Source organism: Peromyscus maniculatus, chromosome 17, assembly GCF_049852395.1.
Source record: "Peromyscus maniculatus bairdii isolate BWxNUB_F1_BW_parent chromosome 17, HU_Pman_BW_mat_3.1, whole genome shotgun sequence".
Taxonomy (NCBI): Eukaryota; Metazoa; Chordata; class Mammalia; order Rodentia; family Cricetidae; genus Peromyscus; species Peromyscus maniculatus.
In genome coordinates this window covers 36331570-36352226 of record NC_134868.1, presented here as the reverse complement: position 1 = coordinate 36352226, position 20657 = coordinate 36331570, and the positions used below count along the sequence as shown (strand labels likewise).

Genomic DNA, 20657 nt, shown 5'->3' with positions numbered 1-20657 from the left:
TTTGTTTGTGGTGGGGCATGGCGGCACGTGGCTTTAATCCTAGCACTTGAGAGGTAGAGGCAGGGAATCTGTGAGTTCCAGGCCAGGCTGGTCTACAGAGTGAGTTCCAGGACAGCCAGAGCTACAAAATAAGACAGACTCTGTCTCAAAATACCAGAGAGAAACAGAGACACAGAGAGAAGCAGAGACAGACAGAGACAGAGAAAGAGAGCGTGCCAGACAAAAAATAGCATGTGTCTAAGATTTATTATAGTTACTCCCTGAACATTTTTGCCAGAGAGTCCCTCCCCCAAATAAACAACACAGCACAACAAAAAACCCTAAACTCTTCAGCGCAGGTAGATTTTTGAGCCACGCTCCAAACATTCATTCAAAAACGTCCAACAGAGAGACGGAATGTGTGCTAACAGAAGCTCCTAAAAGCATGCACAGACACTGCCAGCTATGTCCCATGTCACCGTTCTCCTTCCTTCCCCCCATGAACGTGACCTGATCATGTATTTGCCTAGTGTGCGTTATTCCTGGGACCTGGAAAGAAGGGTGCCTGTGCTCTATGATGTGAGAGGGATGCCATCTTTCACGTAAAGGGCTGAAAACCCAACCAACCAGTCCCGCAGCAGTTAATTCCCTGAAACTCCATGAGCTCCGTCAAGTATTGACAACACAGCCTCAGGGATATGGAGACAGACTGCCCCAGGATGACGGATCGGAGATGTCTGATAAAGGACAGAACAGTCATGCACTCCGTGTTGGGGCAGCCTTGGGGAGCGCATGGCCTCATGCGCCGTTCCAGTAGGATGGCCTAGTTTATTCTCTTACCAACTGAAACCATGCTTGTTGGAAGGCGTGTATTTTTCCAGCAGGGCTGTCAGTTTCAGGAGTGAGTATTTCTGCAGCAGGTTCATCTGGGCCACAGACTGACAGTTGATCTGCAGAGATACAGAGTTTAGACTCGGCCGGTGAGAGCTCTGGAAGCTGTGCCATCTCAGCCTGTGCCTGCAAGAGAACAGGGCAAGGGTGAGACAAGACACTTCTCTGGAGGGAAGGAAACCGCTGCGCCCTGGCACCTCGGGAACCACTCGGGACAGATACTCCTCTCTAGAGGAAAACCAACAGCCCTTCCTACAGAGCCCCAGAAGGTTCGTTCCAGAGCCTCCCTCGGAGACTTCGGACTCAGCACGCTCAGGGCTCTTACAGAAGATGTGTAGCATCTATGCACATTGGGGGCACTCTCCCATTTAGTTTAAATCATCTCTGGATTGCTTACAATGGCCTGTGAGGGGTTCACTGCTATGCTGTATTACTTAGGGAATACAAGGCAGTTCTTCCCTGAGTATTTCTCATCTGTACCTGGCGGAGTCTGAAGACTCAGAATGGCAGGAGGGCTGACTGTGCATGTACGTGTATCACTTTAACCATGTCTATGGATACACCTTGGTGGCGTAAAGTCTGATCACGCTGTGCAAACACCACCACCCTCCAGGTTCCAGCATTTTCATCCTTCTCGACTGAAGGTCCACACCTAGTACCCAATACCCCCCTTTCTTCTGGATTGCTGGGGTCGGCTGGTTGGACATTACATGGCTGTGGCAGCTTCCTCCCACCAAGCAGACGATTCCTGATCCCCACCTTGGTCTGGAGAAGTAAGGCCCTTACCTCTTGCACCTGGTCAGGGACGCCCCCACCCCAGAGTCCCTTCTCTCTGGGATGTCAGTGGGTTCTTCAGGCTCATTGAGGGAGTTGCCCGTGCTGTCCAGGTCGCTGGGCGTCCTTCGGTCATGGTCCACGTCCAGGTGTATCTGCTTTGGAGACGACGGGCAAGGAGACACGGAGTCCAGGGCTGAGTCGGAGTCGCCCTCGTCGGAAAACTTCTCCGACCACTGGTTGACTATCCTCTGCATCCCCTTCACGTGGTAGAGAATGTCATCCAGCTCAGGGAAGATGTCCTCGTTCTCCAGGTCGGCCAGGTCCCCCGAGCTGGAATACAGGATGGAGCCCGGCACGTTGTCATAGATGCTCAGGCGGCTGCTGACAGAGCTGGAGGAATTGCGCCTCTTGAGTTCCTTAGGGCTGTCGCTGCTGTTTTCCCTCCGTAGGCTGAGGTGGCCGGGGCCGTGGAAGCTTCCAGTCCTCCAGTTCACGGAACTGTTTGCCGAGGGACAGAAACTGCCATTGGAGAGGGCCTTGGGGAAGGTGCCGGGCTTGTGGTCTTCCGGAATGTAGAACACCGTGTCCTCTGGGTAGCTCTCACGGTTCTTATAGTTCCGCTCCGTCACGTTATTCAAGGTGGACTGACTGAAAGGGTCGAAGCCCTCGAGATACATGCCCACCCGCTTGTTACAGGTGCTGAGGCTCCGGGTCCTGGTGACCGGGCTCGGTGTGCTGACCGCACTGCTGGTCTCTGACTGGCTGCTGCTGCTGCTGGTCTGCGTGGAGTTGGACACGCTCCTTTTCCGTACCAGGGGCACGTTGATGTGGTTGCCGTGGAGGGCCGAGATCTCCACGCAGTTCAGCTGCTTCAGCTTCTCCTCGTCCATCCCCTCCTGCAGAATGGGAGCGCTGATGATCAAGCCCAGCTTGGAAGGCGTCTTGTGCTTGCCATGGTGGGAACCCTTGAGCTTCAAGCTTTCCATCCGTTTCAGCAGGCTCCGCGTCTTAGACTTGGTGTGTTTCTCATGGCCTTTCATGCTAAAGCTGAAGCTGGACAGTTCCTTGGGGGAAGGCAGGCTGGAGAAGGAGTCATCATGGCCTACAAAGTGGCCGTGGCCGGAGGAGGAGCAGACGCTGATGACGGAATTCGTTCGGGGTGTCACCCCATCCCCACTGTGGGGTCCGTGGGTGGGGACACTGCTGGTGCTGCTGAGGCTTCGGACAGAGGACACCTCCTGGCGCTCGCTGAGGTCCGTCAGCATGCTTTCGTGGCTCGTGGCGCTCTGCAAGCGAGAGTCGTCTGGGGACCCAGGGATTGGCTCCTGCTTTGGAGAGAAGACGTCGAACTCCTCAAGGCGGGACCACCTCTTGCTGTCCCTCTGGAAAGTCCACTTGCCGCTGATTGCACAAGGCTCATCTTCATCCGAATCCTCACTCTGCAAAGACAAAAAAGGAAGCCGGGTATGTGCCAGGCCAAGCCGATGGCAAGGGGCAGAACACCACAAACCAAAAGGACGATCCCAGTGTCTGTTACTCACTTCTTTCATACTATTTTTAAGTAACAAAGTAACAACCTTGAAGACTTTATCAATACTGTATTTTATTTAGAGGATGTGTTTGCAGGTATGTGTGTGTGTGCGGGTGTGTACGGGTGTATGTGCATGGATGTGTATAGGGAGGTCTATGGGTGCGTATGGGTGTTTGTACCATGTTCGGAAGACCATGGATCAGAGTGAGTTTTCTCCTGAGACCATGTAGGTAGGTAGGTCCTGGGTACAGAACTCGGTTGTCCTGCTAGCCAGCAGGTCCCTTCGTCTCTGTCATTTTACTGGCCCAGAGATAAAGACTTTCACAGAAAGCCTGACCAAGCGTTGCCAGCTAAATGAGTTATTTTATTGAAAAATCCGAGTCTTTGGGCTGTTCCATTAATTGCTCACAAAGGGGACCTCTGAGATGGGTGAAAATTCCAAGCATGCAAAATATTCCGAACTGGAACCGAGTCAGCGCCAGTGGGACTCCCTCTGGACTGTCTCCAGTTGAGCTGCCTGTTGACAGAGTGTGTTTATATTCTCTTGTGCTGTTTTTTAAAAAAGCCACTTTCAAACAGTTAGCAGAACAGCAGCTGAAGAAGGCTCTAGGTAGCCTAAAAAAAAAAACCAAAAAAACCCAAAAAGTGAAGACATCCACGTGGTGAGCCGCCCCGTGGCGGCCCAATCCTGTGTCATCTCTTACTGGTACTACTGTCCGACCACAGTTAATGTCACAAGGGTCCTGGGCAGTTTCAAAGTCAGACATGCTCCAGGCAGTTGAACAGGCCTTCAAGAATGCCCCAGCGAGTGCCACCAGTATGGGGTATTCGTAAACACCAGGGAACATGGCTGCTGATTATGCTTGCCTCAGGTGCGGGAATCGGGACTGTCCCACCAGATTGCCTTTCAGAAGGGAAATTCAAGGACCCAACTCCGCACGCTGGCTCTCCTCGCCACTGGTGTTGAACGTAGCAAGACCCCGTTTGCTAAGACACGGAGCAGGCGGCCTCCCACACCCACGTGGAGACTCTCTGCCCGGCTCCGTGGGGGCTGAGGTTCCAGATCATTTATTTACAAGGTTTAACTCCCCAAGAAGGCAAATTTTTTTGCATGTCAGGGGCTGCCGGATAATTAAAATTTATACTCTCAACAGTCAGGGCTAAGTTCTGTGGGCAGACCGCCGCTGTTTACCCTCCTTTGTGACACTAACTCCTAACACTGCCTCACCCTTTCCCAAGGTCCCACAGCTCTTACCCAGAAGAAAAAAAAAATTCAGTACACACCACCCACTGACAGAGTGTGTGGGACTTCCTGCCCTGGCCTCTTCCTCCCCGCCCCCACACCAAAGCTCCTACTATTCCACAGTATCCCCGAAGCCAGCCTTGACTTTCATCTTTCTTGACAGCTTTGAGATGGAGTTACTGTTCCATCCGGGAAGCGGGAAGAGGTCCTCAAGAATGTTAGCTTGATTTCCTCTAGGGAGCAATGCGACATTCCTCTGCGATTCAATAGGCTTCATGTTTTTTAATCACATGGCACCCGCTGAGTTCATCAGGAAATGTAACAGATGATTTCCTTCTCTGGGTCCAAAGCTGACTGCAAGTCCGGGTTTTAGCATTTAGGATGCACACGGTCCTATTTGGGCTTGCGCGCTTGCTGCTCCCACCCCGTTGTATAATTCGGGTACTCACTCGCTTCCGGTGAGGACTGATCTCCAGCTTCATGACTGCGCACTTGTTTAAAGTGTTTAGTCGCCTACAGGGCAGAAAGAGAGAGAGAGAGAGGACATCAGCAAAAAAAGGAAGCCGCTAATGGGCAGGCAAACGTTTCTTCTAAACAATCCACACGTGTAATGAGCTTGCCTGAACGCATTTCTAATTTAGGCAAGTATGGTGAACTTCCGTCATGAAATGAGTAATTTAGTCCAGGCATGGTAGTGCTCACCTTGAACCTCAGTACCCAGGAGGCAGAGAGGCAGGTGGATCTCTTGAGTTTGAGGCCAGCCTGGTCTACAGAGTGAGTTCTAGTCTCAAAAAATGTGAGTAACTTAAAGGCGCCTTGCTATTTCTTGCACTTGAGTAGATGGCCTACTGCAGATGATGTCTGCTTGAGGGGAGATAGAGACAGTGGTTAAGGAACCGAGGAAGGCTGTTGGCCAAATGGTCAGCGTGTTCCATCTCACATCAAACAAGAATTAAAGCCGGGCGGTGGTGGCGCAAGCCTTTAATCCCAGCACTCGGGAGGCAGAGCCAGGGGGATCTCTGTGAGTTTGAGGCCAGCCTGGGCTACAGAGTGAGATCCAGGAAAGGCGCCAAAGCTACACAGAGAAACCCTGTCTCGAAAAAACCAAAAAAAAAAAAAAAAAGAATTAAAAAGGATGACAGGCCTCAGTCATCTCCAACAAACGACCATCTCAGAAGGTCATTTTACAGCTCGAGTTTATTATACAGAGAGGAAGTTCCAACCCTCTTTCATGCTCAATGTTTTACACGGTTTTCTATCAGCAGAGAATGTGTGCCGTACCAACAGCAATAGCACAAGGGATTATTGTTAAAATCTGTACACTACAGCCCCAGGTACCAAAACCTCACTGGGTTCAAACAGGCACTCAGATCACATTCTTTGGAACAGGAGTCAAACTGCAGCTTTGAACATTCGCCCCCTCGACAGGAACGTCCACTTAACATTAGAGAGACAGTGTAGCTCAGTGATAGAGGGCTTGCCTAGTACACACAAGGCTCCAGGGTCAATCCTTAGCACAATGGAATCAATCAATCAATCAATCAATCAATCAATCAATCAATCAACTTTATCAAAAATAAAATACTTACACAGTCACAGGAAAAAAAAAAAAACACCCTTTATATACCCCCAAACTAGTGTGCATATAGTATGTGAGTGACAGCGTTCCAGGCCTTGGTTCTTCCTAACATCTTCCAGATGACCATCACTGAGCCTTCCTTAAATGATCCTTTTTAAAGGTGTCTGCTTGCTACCTCCTAAGCCTCATGAATCTCCCCATCGGTCTTCTATTTCTTTCTCAAGCTGCATCCTTACGTTTTCATGGGCTAAGAGTGCTTAATTCCCTCCACTTCAAACTGATCCTGTACACTCCTCCGGCTTTATCTCCCCCATCCTGCTCTGGTAACTTGTCCGACAACCTGGAGGCACCAGGATAGGCAGTGTGTCTGCAGGCTGATAAGGTTGCCTTTGACTCCACAGATTATGTGGAAGCCTGTTTATAGGATAAACAGGGAGAAAGCAGAGCACCCATGTTCAGAAAATTCTCTCCCTGGATGGGGAGGGGAGGGAAACAGCCCAGAAACACTGCAGACTCCTGGCTGGGTGTAGGGCCCCCCCTCTAAAGGGCATCAGTTCAAGGACACGCCCACTATTTTCAGTCCCCCCAATCTTTTCAAGGCTTTAAGAATCAGGAATGGTTACAGCTAGTCTTAGTCTGGGTTTCATTAATCAAACCTGTAATCAAATCTCCACTTGACTCCATTTGGGCTTTAATGGTTGACTGATGTTTATACCCACATTTACTAGGCATGGAGGCCGATGGGGGTGGGGATGGGGGTGAGGGCGGAGCAACTTCACAAACTCCAGATCTGAGCCAAACAAAAAAGACCCAGAAGGTTGGTTTGATAAAGGTCAAGTTTATCTTTTTATGTCGGTGGCACCAAACTAATGGCATTGCATTCTTGAAGGCCAATGCTACCTTCAGGGTTTCTATGGTTTTCCTTTATTTCCTCTCACCAGCCCCCATTCCCCAGGATCTCCAAAGAAGGTTTACGAGGGGGGCCCGTCTACCTCTATACAGAGGGGCAATAGGGACATAAGACAGCAGTAGCTCTAGCCAGAGAAGAAACTCATCTCATAGAAGAGAACACAAGAGTGGTCACCAGAAGCTGGCAAGGGACAGTGAGTCCAAAATAGGCAGGTAGCTAACCCAGCACAGAGACAGGAGGATTCGACATAATAGGGTCAACTTGAGTCAACATTAATTTTTTTTTTAAATTTTAAAATAGCTAACTAGAATATTCTCAAGAAATGATAAAAGTACAAGGTGATAGATATGTTAATTCCCATGACTTGGTCATACCTCACATAGAAGTATTGAAACATCACATGCTACCACACAGATAATACAGTCATGCTATGTCAATTAAGAATTAAAAAACAACAACAACAACAAAATGGTTCTAGCTAGGTGACCAGCCACCTGGGTGAGGCACTGTGCTGGGTACTTCTAAAGCACAGGCTCAAGCTTAGTCCTCTGACAAGCTTCCTAGAACAGATATTACGACGTATCTTTGTAAGGGATGAAAAGGAGCTTTTGGAGAGCTCAGGAATTTTGTACAAGGACCCAGGATTAAAACACGGTGGCTTTCGTGCCCAAACACAGCATCTTCTATACTTGGTTCTGAAACAAGTATTAACGATAGTAAAAAGAATGGAAGCCAAGTAGATCTGAAGCAGCATCGTTCAAGTAAGCGGCTGAAATACAGCTGTCAATAACCATCTGTAGCCTCGGGCATTCATATCCCCACCACCGCCCAGGGCCTGGCTCCCAAGGAATGTGTGGGTCTTATCTCCTGGGTAACTTGTGTCTGTTCTAAAGACAGAGGGAGCCAAGGGCGGACTATCAAAGGTTCAAGAGTTTTGCTGCTCGGAGCTGTAGGCATGTAGATAAAAGGATAGCGGTAGAGACCTGGGCCTCCTTGCATTTAAAATAAAAAGCAGAAGAAGGGTTAAGGAAACAAAGAACCCGACAACAAATTCTGCCAATTCTTACAGATTTTCTTGGAATTATACAAAATATGTTTAAATTATGTGTTGCTGAGTGTCATCCTAGCACTTGGGAGGCTGAGGCAGGAGGATTGTTGAGTTCTAGCCCAGCTTAGGCTCCACAGCAAGATCCTGCTCCCAGCATCCCCTCTCACCCCCTCACCCAATTACTTGCTTCATTTTAAGCTGAATGAAAAGAGCAACATGGTCAGTATGCCTCCGTAGGGCTGCTTGACACAGCTTTGACATGTCCTGGGTAGTTTGGGGACCGAGTCCGTACTGAAGATGACAGCGACAGACAATGCCGTTACCTTTTTCATTTGACAACTACTAGCTGATGCTGACACTTCTTTCACGTGTTGGGAGAAGGAGTCAGTTTTAACTCCAAAGGGAAACAGCAGTGTGGAATGTTCCTGAAGCCACAGGAAGACCGAGGCAGCCCAGCACCGCTCACTGTCTAGATCAGTATGTGCTCTGAGACAAGCTGAGCACTCTTCCAGTCTTGGGTAGTACTTGCTCATAATCATAGCTTCCTCAGTGGGTTTAGATGATTAGTGAAGCTAGCAAGACGGACTGACGGAAAAGCCAGTCTCTTCAAGGGAACAAGTCCATTGCTATCTCAGAATAACACTTGAAGTATGTTGGGTAAGCCTGGCGGAGGTGGCGCACACCTTTATTCCCAGCACTTGGGAGGCAGAGGCAGGTGGATCTCAGTGAGTTCAAGGCCAGCCTGGTCTACAGAGCAAGTTGTAGCTATGGGCTACACAGAGAAACCCTGTCTCGGAAAAAAAAAATGCTAGGTAGCCTACTAGTCTCATAATTGTGATTTCTGGCCATTATTTAATTTTATATTTCGATAATGCCATTGTTAAACTCATTCAATCCCTGCTTTTATGTCAAAGAGTCTTTTGCCCTGATTAAAAAAAAGTATTAAAAGAAACCAGCTCCCTTTAGCTTTTTATCACAACTGTTGTATGACTTGCAAATACAGGAATGTGGATATTTTCTGTCTAAGTAGAAAGCTAATGTGACTGCATATAGAATGTGGCCCACTTCATGGGAGAACACTGGCTATGAGGAAGCACATGATGCCTCCGACTGAGCCTCTACAACTCATCTGCTTAAACGTTTAAGTGGGGGAAAGATGGACGTCCACAAAAAGTCTGTCTACACACACACAACATCACAAGCCAAGAGGAGATATTTGTAAACATACCACAGCTCTGTCATCTGATGGCCCTGGAATTCCATAGGCGGAGGAAGTCTTTGCAGCAGGCACAGATAATAAAGTGAATGTCAGAAAACCTAAAGTGTGTGGAGGTGGGGTGAGGGGAGGCTCTTGAAATCTGCCTACACCTTCCCTCTGTTTCCTTCTCTGAGGTCAAAGCCACTGCCATCATGTGACTATGTGGACAAGGGCCCTAGGGCTTTCCATGACCCAACATTTTGATGACTATTACTATGGGTCCTGAATAATCTCTCCCTTTTAATTAGAAAGTGATTTTTTGAGGGCAGATCTTGCTGTCTAGCCCAGACTGGCTTTGAATCCAACCCCCCTCCCCCTTTTCCCCCTCTGCCTCCCCAGGGCTGAGATGATAGTGAACATTTATTATATGCTGAATGAGAATTTCCTTTAAAAAAAGTAGGCTCAAGCCTGGACTTTTCTGCACATTCTCCCCAACTGAGTTTGATGATTTCTTTTTTTTTCCATTCTCACACCTAAGCTATTCAGGATGTGTTAGTCTACACATATGCTGTGGGATGGTCTGTATGTCAAATTGCTCTGATTGGTCAATAAATAAAACACTGATTGGCCAGTGGCCAGGCAGGAAGTAGGTGGGACAAGGAGAGAGGAGAATTCTGGGAAGCAGAAGGCTGAGGCAGAAGACACTGCCAGCTGCCACCATGACCAGCAGCATGTGAAGACGCCGGTAAGCCACCAGCCACGTGGCAAGGTATTAATTTATGGAAATGGATTAATTTAAGCTATAAGAACAGTTAGCAAGAAGCCTGCCACGGCCATACAGTTTGTATGCAATATAAGTCTCTGTGTTTACTTGGTTGGGTCTGAGCGGCTGTGGGACTGGCGGGTGACAAAGATTTGTCCTGACTGTGGGCCAGGCAGGAAAACTCTAGCTACACACATACATGGGGAAACTGAGGCTGACCCAGAATACACGGCCAAGTTTGAACACAGATAAAGGACCAGTCTCCTTCAGGCCCTTTTTTGCTCGGATCTAGTCTCTTCTATGGGAGGTGGCTTCTCTTAGACTGTGGCATTTAGAATCGGTGTCAATCAAATTTGAGATGTGCGTTTTTCCTTTGAAAAAGGAAAAAGCTGATTTCGAACTGACATTCAAGAAAAATTCTTAAAAAAAAAAATCTTCAAGAATTTAATCGTAACTCTTTGGGCTGAAATACTGCAGTGGTATTTTTCTGACCCAGACATTCCTGAGCTGTTGATGTAGTTCAGAAGGCTGACTCCCTAAGTGGCTTAGCATGTGCGATGTGACACAAAGCTCAAGTTATTTCCTGAGATGCCTTTTCTGAGTGACCTCATTCATATGCATGAGCATCAGTGATGATTTGAGAATACATTATTAATTCTGCCACCCAGCTAAGGGGGAAAACATCTTCACAATGTTGGCCGGGGCAGTTCAGATTCCAGATGCTGACTTCTCTCCCTCTCCAAACTGCACTGGTGACATTTTTCATTCCAGATGACATAGTGATGGTATTACGTACTCCAGGACACAAATTCACTTTTCCCAGAAAAAGGCCTGCATGCCCTGGACACTTATGACTAAAGCTGCACACTGTTTCTGGGGGTAAATATGGCTTTTTTTCTTTCTTTCTTATGAAATCTAGTCTTTTCCATACTCTCCAAACATAATCTACCTTTTCCCAAAACCATACTACTCAAGCTGGCTGCTTCAAACATTATATAAGAAAGAGAGAGAGAGAGAGAGAGAGAGACAGACAGACAGAGTCAGACAGATAGACAGCTGTTACTGTGTTCTTTACCTATATAGTTAAAGAAATACCAGATATCATTTCGCCTTAAGGCGTTTTTCCCCAGTTAAAACAGACACTGAAATTAGGGACTGGATAGAGAGCCCAGCCATAGCAAACATAAGGGCCTGGGTTTGGGTTTCCTGCATCCAGGTAAAAGCCAGGCATCAGGGCATTGGAGCCCACTGGCTCGCCTGTCTAGCTGGATTGGTGAGCCCTGGGTTCATTGAAAGACCTAGCCTCAAAAAACGAGACACAGGACAATGGAGGAGGACACTGGACACTGACCTCACCGTGTACACACACACACACACACACACACACACACACACACACACACACACACACACACACACACGAATATTTAAGGTCTTTTAGAAGTCATTGAAAGAAAAGTGACTTTAACTTTAGAATCCAATCAACAACATGTGAATTCTGTCTATGCCTATTCTTCTCCTCAGAACCCGGCTATGAAGGCTTTTCAAGGGTTTCGAGGAAAATTACTAGGGATGAATAATGGGAGACGAATAAAAATGTCATCCAGGGTTTGAAAGGATTATCCGAGGCCCTGGTAGCCTCAGGTTTTATGTCTTTCACTTCCCCAAATCCCACAAGCTGCGTCTCAGCCTGGAGAGCAGGCAGCTCACTGAACAGGACCTCTGACAGCTTTATTCCCAGTTCCCATCAGTGCCCGTTTACTGCCTGTCTCCCGTACATTAAAGACCATGCTCAGTGAGTTTACAGCCTATTTAATCCTGTCATCACTCTACCTGGCGCAGCTGGGGCTTCTGAGGAGCCTCCTTGGGATTCAGATGACAACCCGGACTGGTTCTCCTCAGCCCTCCCTTCTGAATGCCTCATGCCACTCAGTTCAGTGGCAGTTTTGACTCCCATGCTGCTCCTGGTCAGGGACAATGACTCTTTAGAAAGTCCATATTTCCAAACCACCAGAAAGTTTGCTGTGTCTGCCATCACGTGGTAACAAAATGTGGGATGGTGCTACGTGAGGGCCTCAGAAGACAGTGTGGATGCTATTTCAATGATGATGCTACACAACAGCGTTTCACTGTAGTGCTCATCCAATGCTCTATAATACAGCAACATTAACCACTGTATCATCTGATCACTGAAGAACTCAAGCGGATCAAATGGAAAGCAAGGCAAGGCTGAGAGAGGAGTACCATTTCTACTTATTTATTTATTTTTAAAATTTTTTCCTGAGACGGGGCCTCTCAGGGTAGCCCTTGGCTGGCCTTGAACCTGAGATCGGTCTGCCTCTGCCCCGCTGAGTGCCGAGATTAAAGCACCATGTTTTTAAGAGAAAGGAAAATGTCTGCTTACCTGCACAGAGCCTCGATGGCATCTCTGTCCAAGAAGTCATGTTCTCTCTTGACCAGAGAAATATCAATAGGGAACAGGAGATCTGTAGGGAGAATGAAAGCAGGCACGTTTGAGCACCTAGGATCTTGTCAAATTAGCCTCTTTTGGCAATGTGCTGAGCATCTCCGGTTCACATGGCTCCTTACTCCCCGGCAGGCTATGCGGGCGCATGCAACAATACCATGCGTGGTTTAAACCAGTTCTAAAGTAGTTCGGAAACTCCAAGTTGTTTCTCTGTCGCAGAAGTGGTTCAAAACACTTTCCACCTTCAAACTAATGACTGCCTGCTCTAAGTTATATATAATTTAAGCCAGAATGAATCCAGTAAGGAGTCTCCTTTGTCATGGGACTAAAAAAAAAAAAAATGTCTTAGCTCACATGACATTAGGGAAGGGGCTACAGGAAAAACAAAAGCAAAAACACAAAACAGAACCGGGAACCGGAGAGATTCAGGGAACAATGGCAGCGGGCAGCTGGAGGGACCGGTCCATTTGCATGATAGGATACACAGCAGAGAATTCAAGATATGCTGTTTCGAAACAAAGACTAGCACTTCCATGTGGCAACCCAAGGGTTAACTCCTGGTAAAACAAAGGACGGACTATACAGTTACTGTAAAACAATAGCAACGGAGCCCCTAAATCTGTCAGAGCCGGGTGCTCTCAGAACAATGCACCCACCGCTTGCATCAGATGACTGAAAGCAGGAAGAATTTCAACTGCCTGGAGAGAGGGTGAGCTAGTGGTTACAAGCCTGGGAACCCGGGGATGACAGGGGGAAGGATGGGGAGGGATGGAGAGAGGCTGCTTACAAGGTGCAGATGGGACATTGCTTTGGAGGAATCAAGACCAAAGCTACAGTGTTACTAAGTCACGCTTGAGCGACCACGATTGTATTTTTCCAAAATGGCTAGTAGACAGAGGATTATGACTGTTCCCACCGAGACAAAGCAGCAATAAATATTTGGGACAGCAATGCCAATTACCCTGTTCCGATGACTACATATTATAGAACATGTAATATAACGGCACGCCATGCTTTACACATACATACGATTACTATGTGTCAACCGGAAATGGAAAAAAGTTGAATTTGCTTCTTGGGTTCAGGAGTTTGAAATAAAAATCCCTTCAATTACCAGACCTGATGGCACATGCCTTTAATCACAGCAGAGGCAAGCAGATCTCTGCGAATTTCAGGCCAGCATGGTATACCTAGAGGTTTTAGACCAGCCAGAATTATAGTGAAACCCTGTGGATAAATGCATCCAACAGAGCAGAGAGGAGCAAGATACCAGGAATGATGACAAGAGCTTAGAAATTCCACTGGGTAACGCAGGCCAGCTATGAATGTTGATAAATGGCCTTCCCAGTAGAAGGCACATACAGTGTCCCAACTCTATGCTTCTTTGTGGGTCGATCATTCCATCCTCTTCCTCCTCCTCCTCCTTCACACAACTCCCTTGGTCATCAAAGTAGAAAATGCATTGCTGGGATAGACATGGCCAGGGTTGGGAGCTCTGGCTAACTAGTCACACCCTTGTTGTGTTTCTGAGTTGACTTCCATGTTCCTAACTTACAACCACTGGTTTTACAGAATGGTACAGAATTCCTCATTTCTAAGGCATCTGTTTTCTAAGGATAACATTTACAGCATCTTTTCAAGCTATCTTGGTATTCGTTTACCATCTGCTGGTTTTTTGTTTTTCCTGGAGGCAAGAGTTAGAGCACGCTTACCCTGATATGCATTACATATTACATGCAGACCAAGGACATAGGTAAAGCACAATGGCCATTGAAGATATGTATGAAATTTAATATTCCGAGCTTACACGTCTTCATCAGTAGACAGAGGGATGGCCAGTGACACTGCCATCGTGACCAACCACTCAGAGGAGGCTAACAGGGAACATGAATGCACAGTACTAAACAGAACCAAGGCCATAGAGCCTGCCCCTTAGGGATTCAGACGCTATTCAACAATAAGCCAAGGTCAGACCAATTTCTTTTTAGATAGTCTATAACACAAAATCTATGAACGTCAATGAAAAGTGTTACTTTCTTGCCTGTTGGGCATACGTGGAAAAGCAGCCACGCTGTTTTAGCTATTTCTAAGTTCCTGTGCTGTATACTTAAGGTCGCTTTTCCGATCCACATGAACAACAATTCCTTTTTTTAAAAAAAAACATCCAGTAATGAGTAACTAACTGTGAGGAATGCAAGAATTTAATCAATTTTTTTTTCTTATTTGCCTAGACTGTTTATTGAAGGAACCGGTTTTTTAAAAGATGATGGGTTTACCTGATGGGTAGAAGTGCTCTGAGCCCACCTTCCAGCTTGGGTTTAGAGGGAGGACGTGAAAATAGGCAGGCACCAAATGGTGCTAATCGGGAAGAGGAGGGGTCTGTGGGTTGCCATGCCACCCGCTGTGTGTGTCCTGTTCACCTGGCATGGGGCAGGATGAGGTGGGAAATGGCTGCCCAGAGCATGGCACAGGACACCCCAGAGTCAGCCAGTGCTTTCACAGGACTTGGACAGGTGCGTGCGGGGGATATGAACCAGGAGGAGAATGGAGCCTGCATTTGAGGACCTTAAGACAGGGGCTAGGAATTGGATTTACCAAAACCAACAGGCACAAGAAGGTGCCACCCAGCAACGAATCAACACCCCAAAAGGACATAATTGAAGAAAATTGAATCTTAAAGAGGAAAACAAAAGCCCAGCCACTGCCAATCCAATTAGCTTTCCCTAGCTCCAGGGGAGCTGGAAATGAGAGAGGAACAAGTGCTTGTCCTGCTTCCCCCTCCAAAGCCCTGCAAGAGGTCAGAGGTTCTGTCTGAAGGGAAGCAACCCACCACGTTAAGCAGAGCGTCAAAAGTCAACATAAAAGAACGGTAAGAAATTGCATATACGCTGTGAAGTTGAGGGTCAGGAAGCTGTCTCAGAATGTAAAAGTAAATAACCACTGAATGCTACCAGAAAGATCATGTAATTAAGGTTAGGAATCACTCCACACCTCGCTTTATTTGAAAATTACCTACAAGATCAGAGTCTTCACCCCTATATTCTAGTGTCTTCGGTATAGGAAGGGACTCTGTACACTACTACCAAAAGAGAAAGGAAAAAGCTAACCCAGCCACAAACCCTTTGTTCTACAAGAGTGTCCCGCCTGCAAGATATGCAAGGGCAATGGTGGCACAAGGCTTGTGGGAGTCACCAGTCCACCAAGATCTGATTTGACTTAAGGACCCACTCCATGAAATGGAACCCATACCCGACCATTGCTTAGGTGTGCAAGAATCTGAGACTAGAGAGCTCAGGGACCTGGGGTAAAATCACATACTACTGATCCAAAAAAAAAACCCAAAAAAAAAACCAAAACAAACAAACAAACAAAAAACCCTGTAGCAATGAAAGGACTTATAAAGACACTCTGCTATACTCATAGATCAGCACCTTGCTCAGCCATCATCAGAGAAGCCTCTGCCTGCAGCACATGGGAACAAATATAGAGACCTACAGTCTGACATTATGCAGAGAATGAGAGACCTTGGAACACTCAACTCAGCCCTAAATCGGTGAGAGTTTCTCCCTCCAGGTTCCTGCTGCTTGAGTTCCTTCCCCGACATCAGCATCCTTCCCCTGGGGACCCAAGGGAGCCTGCAGCAGGGGAGTCAGAGTTCAGTTAGAGAGAGAGAGAGAGAGAGAGAGAGAGAGAGGAAACTAATGAGGTGGGGAGGAGCTGCAGGAGGGGAAAACATAATCAAAATACACTGTATAAAAAAATTAAACAAATAAAACTTTAAATCTTCAAAAAATGTCTACAAAATGGAGTTCAGTCTTTCAAAGCTGTGATCATTATAAAATGATTTCATATACAGATAATAGGTCGCTCATTTAAATGAACAGCTAATTCATCTCAATGGAAGCAGAGCACTTGATATGGGCTTATGGAACCAGAAACTCAGAGAAAGAGGTAGACAGGACTGCCCTTTCTCTGTCCCTAGCATCCCGTCAACTGGATGCAAGCCAGGGTCCTGTAGGAACAGAGAACAACAACGGAGAAGATGCCTCTATCAGATTGGCCTGTAGGCAAGTCTGTGTTGGATTTTCTTGATTGATGATTGATTTGGGAGGGTCCAGCCCACTGTGGGCGGGGCCGCCCTCAGGCAGGTGCTCCTGGGGACTATAAGAAAGCAAGAGGTAAGCAACATTCCTCCATGGCTTCTGCTTCAGTTCCTCCCTTCAGGTTCCCGCCCTGACTTCTCCTAGTGATGGGGTGAGCTGTCAAGATGAAATAAACCCTTTACTCTGCAAGGTGCTTTTGGTTATATTGCTTATCACAGCGGCAAAGGAAGCAACCCAGTAAGGTGACCTTCTTAACTTTAATTTTCCCTTTTCTATTTTGGTGTGTGGGGGAAAGCGAAGGCATGTGCTATGGGAAAATGTACATGACAAAATGGAATATGTGCGCTGCCGTTCATTACTCAGAAACCTGATTTCTTCTAGGTTTGTGCAAGTTAAGTTATTACGCACGTGTTACCAAAGAAAGGTGCATGGATGTTGAAAAGTAACAGTTTATAAAAAAAAAATAAAACAACTGAAATGCCCACCAACCAGAACAGAGATAGAACGCTCTTCAATCCATTTGATGGGGTATTATACAGTAATGAAATAAATGAGCTACAGGAACACACAGGTTAGAGGAATCTTAATATACGAACAAATTAAATCTGCAGAGTACCCTTTATTTTTCTTTTTTTTTTTTTAAAGCTAGACTTTACACACAGTATGCCTTTCAAAAACTTCAATAAAATTACAGAAAATGAGAACACAAAACCCAGTAAGTGTTTTGGGGGTCATGGGTTACTTTTTGCAGAGGGACACGACAATTCCGTTATTGCCTAGATTCTGTTTCTCTTTTGTTTTGAATGGTGCGAGTCTTGGGTACTTATGCCATTTAAAAAAAAAAAAAAATGAGATATTTAACTGAGTAACAAAATGTCTCCAAATAACTCCTGGATCCATGAAGTCGGTGTTAGGACGATGCCGACTTAAACTAAGACGGTACTCACGCCTTACCTTCATAAAGCTGTGCATACTGGGGAAATCCAGTTACCCGCAGCCAATCGCACGCTTCCTTGGCTTCAATTTCTAGAGACAAACAGAAGACGCATTTGTTAGCCACGTTAGCCCTCCACGTGCTTTCCTGCATTAAGAAACTGATTCGATCAGACAAGCAATATACAACTTCTGCAACACAATATATCACAAATAAATAAAACAACTAGCAATTACAAAGACCAATATATATACTGATAGGCAAAGGAACCGACCAAAAGTCCAGTTAATACCAAGTGGCTTAAATTTTATACATGTTTCCATCTCTTTTAAATGAACATAATGGTATGTTTTCTCTGTAAAGAAAACAGAAGGGGCTAGCGCTGTAACTTAGTGGTCTAGCCCTGCCTAAGGCCCTGGGATTGATCCCCAGTGCTGCAGAAATCCAAACAAACAAACAAAATCCAAGATGGGTTCTCCCAGCAGTAAGTTGCTCCCTGCTGCTTCTGGACACGCTTCCAAAGAACACAACGCGATGAACGTGCAGAAGGGGTTGACTAACTCACTGGAAGCCCAGTTGGTCTAACAAGATTTATTATTTTCCGTTTCAACACAAACCCACCCGATACACCCTTACACCCAGAGCAGAGCTTGACTGGGCACAGTTATGGCCCCTGTGACGCTTATGGACTGAGCACTTTAACAGCCAAAAATGATGACAATGTGCCTTCAGGAGGACTAGTATTCCTAAGCAGGAGAGAGGCCCAGGCTGCCTCAGGAAACTGAGGGCGTGACGTCACTAAATCCCAGTGTCTTGGCAGGCTGACGGCCTAATAAAGGCTCCCTTTCCCTGTGGTAAAACATCTTGTAGATAGTATTGATAAACAGAGAGGCCAAGAGCAACTGACACACCGTGTTAAAGCTCACTCAAGCACGCATTTACAATCCCGTTAAAACTGGCTCACAGTGGTGGTCCTGGACACATTAATTAGTTTCTGTGTTTGCACAGAGAATATTCCTTTCAACCCCTCTTCCCACCTTCTTCAGGCCATTAGAGTGCTTGGTTATTTAAGGCTATTCACTTTATAGAAGTCTCGACATTGCTTAATCAATCCCAGATTCCCGTCTTCATTAAGCCAGATGTCAGTCCGGTGGCCACTATTACAAATACACACACCACAGCACTTTTGTCCACGAAAACTTTAAGCCTTCCAACTTTTTTTTTTATTATTTTAACTTATGCTTTTCTCCTTGTCATTTCAAGAACAGCAACTTTGAAAAAAACTTTTAATTCATCAAGGCGGGTAGGAATATCGTTACTGCGCCCACCACGGAGCAGACAAGCCGTGATTTCCCAAGCTAGTTAATTAATACCCCACTGAAATGAGGATAAACACTGTTAATAAACAGCATCTTAGAGGCTGCTTGCTTGAGTCATTTTAGTGTAGAGAGGAGAGTAGTATGACTAAACACAAGACTCAAGACTTCCTGGGGAAAGAGGCCAGAGGGGTATCGATGCAGAGGGGAACATTCATTGCTCACACTGGCTATGGTATACAGATGTGAATGACCTGAGCCCACAGTCTTCTTCATGTATTCATGTTTTAGTTAAAATTATTGCATTTATTATTTTGTATTTGTGTGTAGGCAAGTGGGCCTGTGTGCTAAGGGGTGGACGTCAGAGGACAATTTGTGGACGTCGGTTCTCTCCTTCCACCATACAGATATGAGACAGATCTCATTGGGCTTGGGGACAAGCACATGCTGAGTCATCTTGCCAGGGCTCATGTATTTTTTTTTTTTTTTTTAATCCATGTCTTGTCTTCATGGGGATTGAGGGAGTTTAAATAAAACTGTAAAACAGCTTCTAGAAGAGTACTGTAAGACTGAAAAACATGAACACTTAAAAATTTTAAAGACTAGCCGGGTGGTGATGGCACACGCCTTTAATCCCAGCACTCGGGAGGCAGAGCCAGGCGGATCTCTGTGAGTTCGAGGCCAGCCTGGGCTACCAAGTGAGCTCCAGGAAAGGCGCAAAGCTACACAGAGAAACCCTGTTTCAAAAAACAAACAAACAAACAAAAAAACTTTTAAAGACTATGAAAATCACATTTTCCCTCTGTATAGCCCTGCTGACTCCCAAAGATGACTACAGAAAGAAAAAAGGCTGCTTGTTTTAAACAACCTGTTTTATTTTTTAATTATTTCTATTATTTTTGGAAATGATATTCCACCATTTGCCCCTTTCCTTTTCCCGTCCAATACTTCTCAAATACCCCTCCTTGCTGTCTTACAAATTTATGGCTTTAAAAAAATTATTTTATGTGTATGGGTGTTTGTTTGCCTGCATGTAGATCTGTGCACCCCATATGTGCTTGGTGCACAGGGAGATCGGAGGAGGGTGTCGGATTCCCTGGATCTGAAGTTAGAGATGGCTGGGAGCCACTGTGTGGGTGCTGGGAATGGAACCCAGGTCCTCTGAAAGAACAACAAGCGCTCTAAACCACTGAGCCATCTCTCCAGCCCCACAAATTCATGGCCTCTTAGAAACACATCCAAAATAACTCACTTGTTACCGTGTCCTTAGAGAATATTTCCAAAGAACAGGCTATTGGACACTGGATAATAGATAGTTAAAAAGTAGTATTTGCTTTCTTATTATTTCACTCAAAAAGTGTCAAGTAACTAGAAATTCTAAGCATCGGTCCATTTGGGGGCACATGTAGACAGGGCACCAGACCAGTGCACATACAAAAGCTTCATCAGGCACCAGCTTCTAAGATTCTGACACCCAGTTACAGCATGTTCTTGATTTTTCTCATTTAAGTGGCTTCTCGTTGAAAGGTGTGAAAGAGGCAGTGTATATTTCTAAACCATCTTTACATCGGTCAGTGTAAGCCTTCACACATTACGAGAACTTTTCACGTACATTCATCACTTAAGGTCCCATGCAATTTCAGAAACATCCAGATGTCTACAGCTGGCTTGTGTCTCAGTCATTTATGTCTATCCTTAAGAAAAAAATGGTATGTGCTCGTATAACCCCCAATTGATGTTACCCAGTCACTTTTAGGGCCACCGAGTTAGAAAACAAATGGTGTGAGCTGGGGAGCTGGCTCTGTGGGTCAGAGCATTTGCTCTGCAAGCAGGAGGTCCTGGGTTCAAATCCCGGCACCCCTGTAGAGAGAAACTACACAGACAGGTGGATCTGAGGAGCTCAAGACGAGCCAGAGCC

At 46.2% G+C, this 20657-nt stretch overlaps 1 protein-coding gene across 4 annotated transcripts in view; it reads right to left on the bottom strand.

Moving 5' to 3' along the window:
- The window catches only part of Dlc1 (DLC1 Rho GTPase activating protein), a 382113-nt gene that overhangs the window by 12821 nt on the left and 348635 nt on the right, over positions 1-20657 (bottom strand). For all 4 annotated transcript variants that reach the window (XM_076553515.1, XM_042262900.2, XM_006973963.4 and 1 more), the window contains 5 exons: positions 17444-17515; positions 12324-12405; positions 4871-4934; positions 1657-3086; positions 820-996 (listed from right to left, as the gene is read on the bottom strand). In XM_076553515.1, the coding sequence (XP_076409630.1) occupies positions 820-996; positions 1657-3086; positions 4871-4934; positions 12324-12405; positions 17444-17515 (1825 nt within the window). The remainder of the gene's footprint in view (positions 1-819; positions 997-1656; positions 3087-4870; positions 4935-12323; positions 12406-17443; positions 17516-20657) is intronic.